The sequence below is a fragment of the Heterodontus francisci genome, chromosome 4, assembly GCF_036365525.1.
Source record: "Heterodontus francisci isolate sHetFra1 chromosome 4, sHetFra1.hap1, whole genome shotgun sequence".
In the NCBI taxonomy this organism is placed as follows: Eukaryota; Metazoa; Chordata; class Chondrichthyes; order Heterodontiformes; family Heterodontidae; genus Heterodontus; species Heterodontus francisci.
The window spans coordinates 134,677,880-134,694,325 of NC_090374.1; the positions used below are offsets into that span (position 1 = coordinate 134,677,880).

General features: G+C 43.2%; 1 protein-coding gene across 6 annotated transcripts in view; it reads left to right on the forward strand.

Moving 5' to 3' along the window:
• dock8 (dedicator of cytokinesis 8) overlaps window positions 1-16,446 on the forward strand; it is a 325,410-nt gene that overhangs the window by 237,185 nt on the left and 71,779 nt on the right. For 5 of the 6 annotated variants that reach the window (XM_068030192.1, XM_068030191.1, XM_068030196.1 and 2 more), the window contains 2 exons: window positions 1,114-1,289; window positions 11,303-11,398. In XM_068030192.1, coding sequence (XP_067886293.1) covers window positions 1,114-1,289; window positions 11,303-11,398 — 272 coding nt within the window. The remainder of the gene's footprint in view (window positions 1-1,113; window positions 1,290-11,302; window positions 11,399-16,446) is intronic. The other variant, XM_068030190.1, reaches the window with a different exon arrangement.

The following is a 16,446-nucleotide window of genomic DNA, read 5'->3' on the forward strand; positions in this document are numbered from 1 at the left end:
TGGCACCCATGGAGCTTTCCTCTGCAAGAGTTAGCATCTTTCGGGTGATGAGGCAGGGGAAATTAGAGCAAAATGAAATATTTTGTTAGCAAACGGCTGTAGTCAGTGACATCTAAATGGCACATGTGCAAAATTATACAAATGCCAAAAAGTAACCAGTAAATAATTACTGGGCTCACATTATAGTGTAAAACCCTTTTTAATAGTGTGCCTAAATTTATCTGCCTCATTGAAAGTCAGGGAAAGATTAGCATTATTTGTTAACAATACATTTAACAGTGCTGCATCAAACTATCCCTCTCTTAGTAGTCTTCTGATACAATGAAGTTTTGGTGTGACAACTGCATGTCATGGAAGCAACTGACAGTTTCATTCTATTGAAATAGTAATGGGAAAATTACTGAAAATGGCAATTCTAAACTGCACAATCTGAATAGCTGCGTTTCACCATTAGGGGATGCTCAAGTTCATCAACCTGCACTGACCTGCAGCTCGAATGATGCAGGGTGAAAACTCAGCAGGGCCAGTTTGGAGGAAAGATTAACGGTGATGGAGGCTGCCAAATTTTTTGAAATGCTTTTGCTTTTGTCTTGATCTGTTTGAAACAATGTAAGACTTGTATTGAAGGCATCATCAATTTATTCCATTCTGCACCGCTAGTGCAAGAAAAGGCTGACAGACTTAAAACAATAGATTTTCACTTTAATCTTTGTTTCACTGCGTATAAATGACACTTGTCAGCAGATATTTGGTAGCTGGCATTCTGTCCTTTCCCCAGTGTTTTTTGTTTTCATTGTCTGCAGCTCAGAGTGAACAGAGCAATGTGAAAATGCTCTGCTTCTGACTGGCAGTGTATGTATGTGAAAATGCCAACTGGCACTGAGAGAAATATAATATTTGTCCAATTTGGCACCATAACAATACTCTATAAAAATTCTGCCCATTATATTTAACAAAGGTGTGCTTATTATATATTTCAATCCCCACAGGTTCAGACATGATTTTTTTGTATGTGGGTATTTGGAACCTAAGCGTGGTTCTGTTCTTTGTTATTTAGCCAGGTATGATTGAAGTGTACTTGATGTTTATGCTGACACAGGCTGTTTTCTTTAGTTCCAACAGCAGTTCCCATTTTCCCAGAGAGTCGATATTATACGGTGGGGCGTTCCAGCGCTGCCCATGTGGGATCCAGATTGATGCAGTCCCGCACCATCAGCAGCAGCAATCCTGATATTGCAGGCACCCAGGCTTTAGCAGATGAAGAAGTTAAAAATATTATGTCTTCAAAGGTATGGTGCTGAAATTAGGAAAACTGCATTTTAACTAACTTTTAGGAATCAGCTTTTGTTTTATAAAAAAAGACATTCAAAATTAACTATTAATCTAGAATCAATTGCCGTTTGCGGAAGAGAGTTCTAAACATCGACCACCCATTGAGGGGACTGCATATGGATGACGGGGGCCTCCTCTGGGGAATGCCCACTGCATTACATGCCAATTAGGCACTTAAGTAGACAGTGGCAAGCCTTCCCTAGGAGTAAGGCTCCCGGCCATGAAAGTCCTACCTGCTGAGAGCTGCTGGCCAATTAGAAGCCATTCTTTAACTGAGCAGCACCACTGCGGAGATGGTAATGGACCCACCAGAGGCGAGGATCCCAGGCTACAGGTGAGTCAGGGTGGGGTGGTCACGGGGGAGTGGGTTGTAGGGGGGTCGGCAGCACGGGCAGAGGGGTGTCTGTCAGTGGGCGCCCCTGCCCCCCCCACCCCCCACTTCCCAATGCTGGGTGCCTCAATCAAGCACTAAGTGCCTTTTAACGAAGGACCACCAATCCTACCCTGGAGCTGGCAAGCAACCCCACAGGTTTGCTTGCCATGCTCACCTTGTGGTGACAGATCCACCTGCTGCTGGACTAATACCAGCAGAGGTGGGATGAGGCCCTCAATTGGGCATTAATTGCCCACTGAAGTACCTCAATTGGCAGTGGGGCAGGAAGGCTGTCCGCAGGCCTTCTGCCATGGACTTAATTGGGGTGGGAGGCGGTCACCCCACCTCGCCACCATCCTGCCCGATTAAATGCTCTCCCCACCTCCAAACACACCATGGGGAAGAGCATAACATTCCCCCCATTGTGTGTAGAAATGTTTCCTAATTTCATTCCTGAAAAATCTGGCTCCAATTTTTAGACTATGCCCTATAGTCTTAGACTCCCCAACCAGTGGAAATAATTCCCCTCTACCCTATCTGGTCCCCTTACTATTTTGAAAACTTCAATCAAATCACCCGTTCTAAACTCTCTTCTAAACTCTCGGGAATGCAATCCTCGTTAGTGTAATCTCGCCTTGTAATTTAGCCCTTGGAGTCCAGGTATCATTCTAGTCAATTTATGCTGCATTCCCTCAGAGACTAATATCTCATTCCTAAGATGTGGTGCCCAGAACTTTTGCCCAGAACTCTCTGCCCTCTGGGAACTTTACTGAAGGTTGTTCGAAATTCATTTACCTCATGAGGTAAGCTGCTTGTGGAGGCTAGACAGACGCTGGCAGCTCACCCCAAAGATGTAGATGAGACCCAAGGCCCAATTTCAGGATGGCTTCTCACCTCTCTACTTGGATGTGTGCTGCTCAATAACTGGCCGACACTAACTTTTACCCCTTTTTGTACTGAACTTGTCGTGGTTTGACATTGTGAAATTCTGCCCTAGTGACATCATGAGTAGAGAGAAAGCTTCCCACAATCCATTGTCCTCTTTCCTGATGTCACTGTGAGTTCTGCACAAAATATGTGCTCTATGGCTGCCTCTAACCTGCACCTCCAAAATAGAGCTGTCAGCATTTCCTTCTTTAAGACCTTTGAATTGACATGTTATTCTTTAGATCTTTGTCCACCAGAAACTGTATTGTGATTACCTAAAACGTAATTTTTTATTTGATCTTTATAGGCATGAGTGAAGGACCTTCATTCCATCAGGCAATGCCAACTTCAAGCCCATGGAAATGGACTCTAATTTAGTAATTCAGTTTCTCTATCCCTTGTATTTTATTTTTATTTAGAGATACAGCACTGAAACAGGCCCTTCGGCCCACCGAGTCTGTGCCGAACATCAACCACCCATTTATACTAATCCTACACTAATCCCATATTCCTACCACATCCCCACCTTCCCTATATTCCCCTACCACCTACCTATACTAGGAGCAATTTATAATGGCCAATTTACCTATCAACCTGCAAGTCTTTGGCTGTGGGAGGAAACGGGAGCACCCGGTGAAAACCCACGCGGTCACAGGGAGAACTTGCAAACTCCACACAGGCAGTACCCAGAATTGAACCCGGGTAGCTGGAGCTATGAGGCTGTGGTGCTAACCACTGCGCCACACACCAGAGTTGTCTACAACTTGCTTTAGTGCAGTTTAATTATTGTCAGTGCAGTCTTGCTTGGTTACATTATGACACTATTCTCATTTTCGCCTTCCATCCTTTTTCACATTGTCCTTTACTTACCTCCTTCTCATCTAAATTCTTAATAACTCACCAATTTTGTTAACTGTAAAGGTACTTCTCTACTATGGTATTCATAGGAGATATATATATACATTACTTACTATACAAAGGGCAGAGAGGGGCAAGAGTTCCTAAAGTGTGTTCAGGAAAATTTTCTACGGCAGTATGTTTCCAGTCCAATGACAGAGGAGGCACTGATGGACCTGGTTCGTGCGAATGAGGTGGGCCAAGTGGATAAAATATCAGTAGGAGAATATTTAGGGGACACTGATCATTGTAGCATAAGGTTTAGGTTGGTTATGGAAAAGGGCAGAGAACAATCTAGAGTAAGAATAATTAACTGGGGGAAAGCCGAACTTCAATGGGATAAAAATGGATCTGGGCCGAATAAATTGGAATTGAAGGTTGGCAGGAACAACAGTAGCTGAACAATGGGGACCCTTCAAAGGAGAGAGAGAGTTCAGGTGCAGTCAGGGTTTATTCCCTCCAAGGGGAACGGTGGGGAAAACAAATCAGCAGCTTCCAGGATAACAAAAGAGATAGAGATGAAGATGAAGAGGATAAAGTGTGCAATGACAGATGTTGGGTAGATAATACAATGGAGAATCAAGCTGTATATAGAAAGTTCAGAGGGGAAGTGATAAAGTAAATAAGAGAAGCAAAGAAAGAATATGAAGAGAGACTGGCAGTTAGCATTAAAGGGAATCCCAAAGTCTTCTATAGGCATATAAATAGGAAAAGGGTGGTGGAAGGTGAAGTAGGGAGGATTAGGGACCAAAAGGGAGATTACACATGAAGGCAGAGGGAATAGCTGAGGTATTAAATGAACACTTTGCAGCTGTCTTAACCAAGCAAGAAGATGCTACCCAGGCCATAGTGAAAGAGGAGGTAATTAATACACTTAGAAGGATTTATAATTGATAAGGAGGAGGTATTAGAGAGCCTTTCTTATACTTCAATTTGATAAAGCGCCAGGGCTGGATGAGATGCATCCAAGGATACTGTGGAAAGTGAGGGTGGAAATTGCGGAGGCACTGGCCATAATTTTCCAGTCTTTCTTAGACTCGGGGTGGTGCCAGAGGACTGGAGAATTGCAAGCATTACACCCTTGTTCAAAAAAGGATGTGAAGATAAGCCTAGCAACTACAGGCCAGTCAGTTTAACTTCGGTGATGGGAAAACATCTAGAAACAATAATTCTGGACCAAATTAATAGCTACATGAACAAATGTAGGTTAAATAGCAAAAGCCAGCATGGATTTTTTAGGGGCAAATCATGTTTAACTAACTTGCTGGAGTTTTTTGAGGAGATAACAGAGAAGGTTGATGAGGGCAATGCTGTTGATGTGGTGTACATGAACTTCCAAAAGGCGTTTGATACAGATCTGCACAACAGACATGTGAGCAAACTTCTGGCTCATGGAATAAAAGGCACAGTCGCAACATGGATAGGAAATTGGCTGAGGAAACAGTGGTTAATGGATTTTATTTTGGCTGGAGGAAGGTTTGTAGTGGAGTTCCCCAGGGGTCAGTGTTGGGACCCTTGCTGTTGATGTATATTAATGACCTAGACCTTGGTGTACAGGACACAATTTCAAAATTTGCAGATGATACGAAACTTGGAACAATTGTGAACTGTGAGGAGGATAGTGTAGAACTTCAAAAGGACATAGACAAGTTGGTGGAATGGGTGAACAAGTTCAATGTGGTAAAATGTCAAGTGATTCATTTTGGTAAGAAGAACACAGAGATAATATAACATAAAGGGTACAACTCTAAAGGGGATGCAGGAGCAGAGGAACCTGGGTGTATATGTGCATAAGTCAAAGAAGGTGGCAGGACAGTTTGAGAGAGCAGTTAATAAAGCATACAGTTTCCTGGGATTTATTAATAGGGGAATAGAGTACAAGAGGAAGGAGGTTATGTTGAACTTGTATAAGATGCTGGTTTGGCCTCAGTTGGAATATTGCGTCCAGTTCTGGGCGCCGCACTTTAGGAAGGATGTGAAGGCATTGGAGAAAGTACAGAAAAGATTCATCAGAATGGTTTCAAGGATGAGGAACTTCAGTTATGAAGATTGATTGGAGAAGTTGGGACTGTTTTCCTTGGAGAAGAGAAGGCTGAGAGGTGATTTGATAGAGGTATTCAAAATCATGAGGGGTCTGGACAGAGTGGATAGGGAACAACTGATCCTACTTGTGAAAGGATCGAGAACAAGAGGGCATAGATTTAAAATTATTGGCAAAGAAGCAAAAGCAACATGAGGAAAAACATTTTCACACAGAGAGTGGTTAGGATCTGGAATGCACTGCCTAAAAGTGTGATGGAGGCAGGTTCAATCGAGTCTTTCAAAAGGGAATTAGACTCTTATCTGAAAAAGAAGAATGTGCAGGGTTCTGGGGAGAAGACGGGGGAATGGCATAAGGTGAATTGCTCATTCGTAGAGCGGGTGTGGACATAATGAGCCGAACGACCACCTTCTGCACTGTAACAATTCTGTGAAAAGAAGCACCTGATATTTTTACTTCTGTTACCATTTATAACTGCCTCCATTTTTTCAGTAATCACGACTGAAGTAAACACTGTGTGCCAGATTTAAATTCACTCTTGTACAGAGTTTAAATCAAGCCCTGTGACTCTTAAGAGATCCACGGAACATTACTGCCTTGGAGTATCTATAGCAGAATTACAAACATGCATGAAAGGTCATGTTTATGATTTTGCTTTTGATAACAAACAGCACTGATCTTGCCCTTGTGACTTACGGTCTTGTGATATCAACATTACCTTCAGATTACAAAATAAACAACTGCAAATAACTTATCGAGTCTCAGAAGGCATGTGCCCTAGAATGATAGCTGCCTAACTGAGCAAAGCAATCATATCAGAATAGGGGAGGCGGTGGCATAGTGGTATTGTCATTGGACTAGTAACCCAGAGACCCAGGGTATTGCTCTGGGGACATAAGTTCGAATCCCACCACAGCAAAAGGTGGAATTTGAATTCAATTAATAAATCTGGAATTAAAAAGCTAGTCTAATGATGGCCATGAAACCATTTGTAAAAACCCATCTGGTTCACTAATGTCCTTTAGGGAAGGAAACCTGGTCTGGCCTACATGTGACTCCAGACCCACAGCAATTTGGTTGACTCTTAAATGCCCTCTGAAATGACCTAGCAAGCCACTCAGTTGTATCTAACCACTACGAAGTCAATAAAAAGGAAGGAAACCGGACGGACCACCCGGCATCGACGGGCACCAGAAGTGACAATGGCAAACCCAGCCCTGTCGACCCTGCAAAGTCCTCCAAACATCTGGGGGCTTGTGCCAAAGTTGGGAGAGCTGTCCCACAGACTAGTCAAGCAACAGCCTGACATAGTCATACTCACGGAATCATACATTACAGACAAGTTCCCAGACTCTGCCATCACCATCCCCGGGTATGTCCTGTCCCACCAGCAGGACAGACCCAACAGAGGTGGTGGCACAGTGGTATATAGTCGGGAGGGAGTTGCCCTGGGAATCCTCAACATCGACTCTGAACCCCATGAAGTCTCATGGCATCAGATCAAACATGGTCAAGGAAACCTCCTGCTGATTACCACCTACCGCCCTCCCTCAGCTGATGAGTCAGTACTCCTCCATGTTGAACACCACTTGAAGGAAGCACTGACGGTGGCAAACGCACAGAATGTACTCTGGGTGGGGGACTTCAATGTCCATCACCAAGAGTAGCTTGGTAGCACCACTACTGACCGAGCTGGCTGCGTCCTAAAGGACATATCTGCTAGACTGGGTATGCGGCAGGTGGTGGGGGAACCAGCACGAGGGGAAAACATACTTGACCTTGTCCTCACCAGTCTGCCTGCCGCAGATGCATCGGTCCATGACAGTATTGGTAGGAGTGACCAACGCACCGTCGTTGTGGAGACGAAGTTCCGCCTTCACATTGAGGATACCCTCCTTCGTGTTGTGTGGCACTATCACCGTGCTGAATGGAATAGATTTCGAACAGATCGAGCAATGCAAAACTGGGCATCCATGAGGCGCTGTGGGTCATCAGCAGCAGCAGCAGCAGAATTGTACTCAACCACAATCTGTAACCTCATGGCCCGGCATATCCCCCACTCTACCATTACCATCAAACCAGGAGACCAACCCTGGTTCAATGAAGAGTGCAAGAGAGCATGCCAGGAGCAGCACCAGGCATACCTCAAAATGAGGTGTCAACCTGGTGAAGCTACAACCCAGGACTACTTGCATGCCAAACTGCGTAAGCAACATTCGATAGACAGAGCTCAGCGATCCCATAACCAACGGATCATATCTAAGCTCTGCAGTACTGCCACCTCCAGCCGTAAATGGTGGTGGACAATTAAACAACTAACTGGAGGAGGTGGCTCCACAAATATCCCCATCCTCAATGATGGGGGAGCCCAGCACATCAGTGCGAAAGATAAGGCTGAAGCATTTGCAACAATCTTCAGCCAGAAGTGCCAAGATGATCCATCTCGGTCTCCTCCTGAAGTCCCCAGCATCGCAGATGCCAGACTTCAGCCAATTCGATTCACTCCGCGTGATATCAAGAAACAACTGAAGGCACTGGATACTGCAAAGGCCATGGGCCCTGACAATATTCCAGCAATAGTACTGTAGACCTGTGCTTCAGAACTTGCTGTGCCCCTAGCCAAGCTGTTCCAGTACAGCTACAACACTGGCATCTACCCTGCAATGTGGAAAATTGCCCAGGTATGTCCTGTACACAAAAAGCAGGACAAGTCCAACCTGGCCAATTATCACCCCATCAGCCTACACTCAATCATCAGTAAAGTGATGGAAGGTGTCATCAACAGTGCCATCAAATGGCACTTGCTTAACAGTAACCTGCTCAGTGACGCTCAGTTTGGGTTCAGCCAGGGCCACTCAGCTGCTGGCCTCATTACAGCCTTGGTACAAACATGGACAAAAGAGCTGAACTCGAGGTGAGAGTGGCTGCCCTTGACATCAAGGCAGCATTTGACTGAGTATGGCATCAAGGAGCCCTAGCAAAACTAAGGTCAATGGGAATCAGGGGGGAAACCCTCCGATGGTTGGAGTCATACCTAGCACAAAGGATTGTGGTTGTTGGAGGTCAATCATCTGAGCTTCAGGACATCACTGCAGGAGTTCCTCAGGGTAGTGTCCTAGGCCCAGCCATCTTCAGCTGCTTCATCAATGACTTTCCTTCAATCATAAGGTCAGAAGTGGGGATGTTTGCTGATGATTGCACAATGTTCAGCACCATTTGTGACCCCTCAGATACTGAAGCATTCCGTGTAGTAATGCAGCAAGACTTGGACAATATCTAGGCTTGGGCTGATAAGTGGCAACAAGTAACATTCGCGCCACACAAGTGCCAGGCAATGACCATCTCCAACAAGAGAGAATCTAACCATCTCCCCTTGACATTCAATGGCATTACCATCACTGAAGCCCCCACTATCAACATCCAAGGGGCTACCATTGACCAGAAACTGAAGTGGAGTAGCCATATAAATACCATGGCTACAACAGCAGGTGAGAGGCTAGGAATCCTATGGTGAGTAACTCACCTCCTGACTCCCCAAAGCCTGTCCACCATCTACAAGGCACAAGTCAGGAGTGTGATGGAATACACTCCACTTGCCTGGATGGGTGCAGCTCCAACAACACTCAAGAAGCTGGACACCATCCAGGACAAAGCAGCCCGCTTGATTGGCACCTCATCTACAAATATTCACTCCCTCCAGCAGCGACGCACAGTGGCAGCAGTGTGTACCATCTACAAGATGCACTGCAGCAACACCAAGGCTCCTTAAACAGCACCTTCCAAACCCTCGACCTCTACCAACCAGAAGGACAAGGCAGCAAATGCACGGGAACACCACCAGCTGCAAGTTCCCCTGCAAGTCACACACCATCCTGACTTGGAACTATATCGCTGTTCCTTCGCTGTCGCTGGGTCAAAATCCTGGAACTCGCTTCCTAACAGTACTGTGGGTGTACCTACCCCATGTGGACTGCAGCAGTTCAAGAAGACAGCTCACCAGCACCTTCTCAAGGGCAATTAGGGGTGTGCAATAAATGCTGGCCTGGCCAGCGACGCCCGCATCCCATGAATGAGTAAAAAAAAGAATATGTAGACAAATAGATATGGCCTATAAAAACATGGTTGACTCCCTTTGGGCTTTCTTTTCCAGATATATGCACAGAAAGGTCTACTGAATCACTCCCTCTGGCTGGTAGAAATCTTTTGTGCACATTTGTATAACAAACATGGCTTAAGTGGTTTCCCTTCTCTCGGCTAGTCTGATTCAGAGCCAGAGCTCTCCCTTTTCTGCAAATCTCCCCCCTTCCCTTCTTGGATTATGGTTTCAGAGGTGACAGACATCCTTCTGGTACTTTGCTGACCTGCCTATTTTCCATGTGTGAGCCGCAAAAATGAGTGTCAGTGGCCATTAACTGCAGAGGCCTGAGCCCATGCTCATCCTACAATCACACTTCCAGAGATGGCAACTTAGAAAGCTCAGAAAAGCTGACAAATAATTTCAAAAAAGCTGACAACTTAAAAAAAGAAGCAACTAAAAACCAATCATGAAGAATAGCCTATCTTCCAAGTTAAAATCCTTTTATATTATATACGAGCTGAGGATGTTGATCAGTGTTTTTGAATCACATTACATACATAAAGATATCATTACTATGGAATGCAGTGGGATATGAATTTGTCACAACTTATACTGCAGCCACACTTAATATTTCATAAGTTATAAGAACAGAACTGAACTGCACATAAAGGATGTAGTTATAAACTGTTTTTTGAAGCATGCAACCAGCTTTTATGCCCCTGCTCACGCTGAATTTCGGGCTCCAATCGATTCTTGTGGACAGATCAGCTTCTGGCACTAGGACGATTGTGGTTCGAGTGGGATGCTATTGTTGCCCATTTTAAAAAGATGATAATTGACTGGCAGTGTGAATCTTCCAATTATGTATGAGGAGGGGCAGTTGTTTGGCCAAGATTGTGGATCTGAGCTGCCGATCAAGAGGGCAGAGCAAACGAGGGCCATTGGTGATGAATTATTGAACCCTTTGTGGAAGAACTGAATGAAGCAGGCCCAGGGACACAGAGGCAGCACGGGACAGACAGTGTATCAGCCCCTGGGGACAGAGACACAGAATATGTCTTCCACCCTCCATAAACCTGAAATCATCCAAAACTCTGATATCCAGATCCTATCATGTACCAAGCCCAGCTTGATGGACATCTCTGTCCTTGCTGACCTACATTGGCTCCCAGTCTGCAATGTCTCAAATTCAAAATTCTCATTCTTGTGTTTTATATTTCTCCTTGGCTTCACTTGTTCATACCCATCCAGGCTCACCCCGAACCCTCTGTTTCGATTGAGTCTGCCCTCTTGTGCGTTTCTCCCTTCAGCTGTCTAGGCCCCATGCTCTGGGATTCCTTTATTAAACCTTTGCCTGTCCACTTTCCTCTTCTCCTTTAGGCCCTCCATAAAACCCTTCCTAATATCTCCTCCTTTGCCACAGCTTTCTTTTATTTTTTTTCTTATGTCTCTAAAATGCCTTGGGATGTTTTTCTCTGTTAAAGGTGCTATATAAATGCAAACTGTTGTTAATAGTTCCAGGCATGGGATTAGTATGCTATTAACCTCTTCTAACATTATTAAGAATTCTATAGGTTGATGACAGCTCCGTGTATTCACCACATAACCTTTTCCCTGTCTGTTCAATTACTTTGTCCTTGGCCCTTTACTCCAGGGAATGGAACGAAGTGGAGCTCGGATGTCTTCCTACGGTGAAGTCAGTAGCTACTTCCACAACGCTGGTTCTGTTGGACGATCATCAACTAGAAAGGTAGACTGCCACATAGCAGAAGGAGATGTTTGTTGCAGCTGGCAGCACAGCACTTTAAAACCAAATGCAAATAGTCATCCCATGTATGTCATACTGCAGCTTTAGTTACTCAATGAGCAATGTATAATGTCAATTCATTCCACACTTTCAGGCATCTTTGAACATTATATCTTTTTTGATTAGGCCTTTCATAGCTTTTTGAGTTATGATTCTTGACACAAAATACATGTCAGCATAGATTACTGATGCACAAATAGGTTACATTTTCCACCAATATAAAACAATTCATTTTTAGTTATTGATTGTACGTAATTGAACAAAACCAGTTTCATTCCCTAAAGAAAATGAATGAGAGAAATGTTTAATGAAATCATCACATGGTAGTTCCAAATAACATAAAATGTAAACACTGTTAGAGTTATATATTTATTACTCAGCTGATTTATGATAAAAATACTCTTGAATATGACTGCCACTTTTATTCTAGGAATTGATTTCTACAGAATAATCTGTTTAAATTATTGGACAAAACTGTACATGATCGATTAGTTATCATTTTAATTTGAGTATATGTGAGAACACAAATTTTATTTTCTTCCCTTCCCTCATTTTGGCCCAGGACTATCATCAATAAAATAGAAAAATTTGGATACTGTTCTGAGGCAGCCACTTGGAGGTGCACAAGAGCAACAAAGCAGTAATCCTGCTCTTGACTTCCTTCCATTCCATGTGAAAGTGCCCAGCCCGAACTTGACACTTCCACGTTGCCATGTGGTTGAGATTGACAATGCAGCACTGTGGGCATTGAAGGCACTAACTCAAGTGCCACTGCACATGTGCTTCAACATGCAGAGTCAACATACTATCCTTTGTAATACTTTCCATAACAGTTTGTTTATGTTTTCGTACTAACAAAGTCTCTGTATAGGTACAATTCTTCAGTTATTTCCCGTCATCAGATCTTAATTGAACCTTCTCTCACAAAATAGTCAACACATAACAGACTTGGAAGTTACTTTGTTTTTTCATGTTATTTTTGTACAAAAAACTTCCCATGATGCATAATAGATTTTATTTTCCAAATAAAATGAATATTGTGTGCACTAATTAGATTTCTTTTGCTTTTTAACCATGCTAATTACATCATACTTTTTCACAATTTTGAAAGGTCAGGCTACTTACCCTTTGAGTACTAATAGTTACACTGAAGGACATATTGCTGTATGCTGTTCATTCAGTATCTGCACAAATTGTTAAATTAACAGGGCTGAAAAGAAGTAGAATTATGAAGATAAATAGATCAATGAAACATCCCTAAATTCAGGATATTGGTAGAATAAATGAAAAGCATTATCGCAGGTACCCACCAGTTTATTCCAGTGTATTTTGAATATTCTATCCTTATCTTCTATAGGCATATAAATAGTAAAAGAGTGGTAAAAAGACAAGTGGGGCCAATTGGGACCTAAATGGAAGCAGAGGGCATGGTTGAGGTACTAAATGAGTACTTTGCATCTGTCTTTACCAATGAAGAAGATGTTGCCAAAGTTGTAGTGAAAGAGGAGGTAGCTGGGATGCTGGATGGGCGAAAAATGGCTGTACTTAAAGTTGATAGATCATCAGGACTGGATCAGATGCATGAGAATACTGAGGAAAGTAAGGGTGGAAATTGCACAGACAACAGCTATAATCTTCCAGTACTCCTTCTGATACAGGGGTGGTGCTGGAGGACTGGAGAATTGCAAATGTTACACCCATGTTCGAAACAAGGTGTAAGGATAAGCCCAGCAACTGCAGCTTAACCTTGGTGGTGGGAAAGTTTTTAGAAACAATAATCTTGGCAATATTAATAGTCACTTGGACAAATGGGGATTAACTAAGGAAAGCCAGCATGGATTTGTTTGAAGCAAATTGTGTTTCACTAATTTGATTGAGTTTTTTTTTGATGAAGTAACAGAGAGGATTGATGAGGGTCATGCAGTTGATGTGGTGTACATGGACTTCCAAAAGGCATTTGATAAAATGTCACACAAAAGGCTTGTCAGCAAAGTTGAAGCCCATGGAATAAAAGGGACAGTAGCAGCATGGATATGAAGTTGGCTGGAAACAGAGAGTAGTGGTGAATGGTTGTTTTTCCAGAGTGGAGGATAGTATATAGTGGGGTCTCCAAAGGGGCGGTCTTAAGACCACTGCTTTTCTTGATCTATATTAATGATCTAGATTAGTGTGCAGGGCACAATTTCAAAATTTGTAGATGACACAAAACTAGGAAGTATTGTGAACTGTGAAGACGACAGTGATGGACTTCAAAAGGACATAGACAGGCTGACTATGGAATGGAATGGGCGGACACTTGGCAGATGAAATTTAATGCAAAGAAGTGTGTAGTGATACAATTTGGTAGGAAGAATGAGGAGAGGCAATCTTAAATAAAGGATACAATTCTAAAGAGAGTGCAAGAGCAGAGGGACCTGGGGTTTATATGTGCTCAAATCGTTAAAGATGGCAGGGCAGGTTGAGAAAGTAGTTAATATGGCATATGGGATGCTGATCTTTGTAAATAGAGGCATAGAGTACAAAAGCAAGGCAGTTATGATGAACATTTATAAAACACTGGTTCAACCTTAACTGGCGTGTTGTGTCCAATTTTGGGCACCACACTTTAGGAAGGATGTGAATGCATTAGAGAGGGTACAGTAAAGATTTACGAGAATGGTTCTGCGGATGAGAGACTTCAGCTATGTGGATAAATCGGCGAAGCTGGGGCTGTTCTTGAAGAAGAGACGACAGAGAGGAAATTTGATAGAGGTTTTCAAAATCATGAGGGGACTGAACCGAGTAGATAGGGAAAAACTGTTCTCATTGGTCAAAGGATCAAGAGCCAGAGGACACTAATTTAAAGTGATTGGCAAAAGTACCAGAGGCGACTCATTTAAAAGGTACTGTGACCAGGTGCTGGAAGGTGGGGTAAGAATGGGCGGCTAGTTTTTTCAGCCAGCACAGACATGATGATCTCTTTCTGTGCCATATCTTCTCTATGGTTCTATGATATGAGGAAAAACCTTTTTACACAGCAAGTAGTTAGGATCTGGAATCCACTGCATGAGTGTATAATCAAACTTGGCTTTCAAAATGGAATTGGATAATTATCTGAAGATTTGCAGGGCTATGGGGAAAAGGCAAAAGAGTGGGACTAGCTCTTGCAGAGAGCCAGCATGGACATGGCAGGCCAACTGGTCTCCTTCTGTGCTGTAGCAATTCTATAGGTGCCATGATTCTATCACCCACACACTAATGCCAAGCTATAACAAAAGGTTTCCTATAAATTTGTACCACTATTTTGTGCATCTTGAATGCCGCCTTTTGTTACAAACTCTCACTGATGCCAAGTATAGCAACATTTATTAAAGGGAGACAAATATAGAAAATAGCTGATATAATAATTGAAAATGCTGGAAATACTCAACCGGTATAGCAGCATCTGTGGAGAGAGAAACAGAGTTAACATTTCAGATTGATTAGCTTTTGTCAGAACTGGAAGTAGTTAGAGATATTGCAGGTTTTAAGCAAGTACCAAGTGAGGGAAAGTGGGAGGGAGAAAGAACAAAAGGGAAGGTCTGTGATAGAGGGGAAGGCAGGAGAGATTAACTGACCAAAGGGATTATGGTGCAAGGCAAAAGAGATGGTACCAGGACAAGTAATGAAACAAAAGAAGGGTCTAGAGGAAGTGTAAGTGGGAATAGCAGAATCATCACCAAGGGCTGCTGTCTGAAAAAATAGGGGCAGAAGTTATGATCTAAAATTGTTGAACGCAGTGTTGTGTCCAGAAACCTGTAAAGTGCCTGATCAAAAGACGAAGTGCTGTTTCTCAAATTTACATCGAGCTTTATTAAAATAACACAGAAGGCTGAGGACGGGGGGTCAGAGTTGAAGTGCAGCAGAGAATTAAAATGACAGGCAACCAGAAGCTCAGGGTCACATTTGCAGACTATACTACCATACGAGTTAGGAGCAAAAGTAAGCCATTTGGCCCGTCGAGCCTGCTCTGCCATTCAATAAGATCATGGCTGATTTGTTTCTGTCTCTAATTCCACACTCCCATTTACCCCCGATACCCCTTGATTCCCTTGCCTAACAAGAATCTATCTGCCTCCACCTTAAAAATATTCAATGACCCTGCCTCCACCACCTTCTGAGGCAGAGAATTCCAAAGTCGCACAACCCTCTGAGAAAATATTTCTCCTCATCTCTGTCCTAAAAGGGCGACCCCTAATTTTAAAACAATGCCCCCTAATTCTGGACTCACCCAAAAGAGGAAACATCCTTTCCACATCCACCTTGTCAAGACCTTTCAGGATCTTATATACTTCAATCAAGTCTGCCCTCACTCTTCTAAACTCCAGTGAAAACAAGCCCAGTCTGTCCAACCTTTCCTCAAGACAACCCGCTCATTCCATGTATCAATCTAGTAAATCTCCTCTGAACTGCCTCCAACGCATTCACATCCTTCCTTAAATAAGGAGACCAAAACTGCACACAGTATTCGAGATGTGCTCTCTCCAATGCCCTGTATAACTGAAGCATAACATCCTTACTTTTGTTTTCAATTCCTCTCGTAATAAAGGAAAAGCATTCCATTAGCCTTCTTAATTACTTGCTGTACCCGCACGCTAACTTTTTGTGACTCATGTTCTAGAACGCCTAGATCCCTCTGCATCTTGGAATTCTGCAGTAGTTCCCCGATTTAAAAAATACTCTGCTTTTTTTATTCTTCCTGCCAAAGTGAACAACTTCACATTTTTCCACATTATACTCCATCTGCCAGATTTTTGCCCACTCACTCAACCTATCTATATCAGTCTGCAAGCTCCTATGTCCTCTTCACAACATACTTTCCTACCTATCTTTGTGTCATCAGCAAATTTAGCTACCATGCCATCGCTCCCCTCATCTAAGTCATTGATATAAATTGTAAAAAGTTGAGGCCCCAGCACAGACCCCTGCAGTACCCCACTCATCACATTCTGCCAATCAGAAAATGATCCATT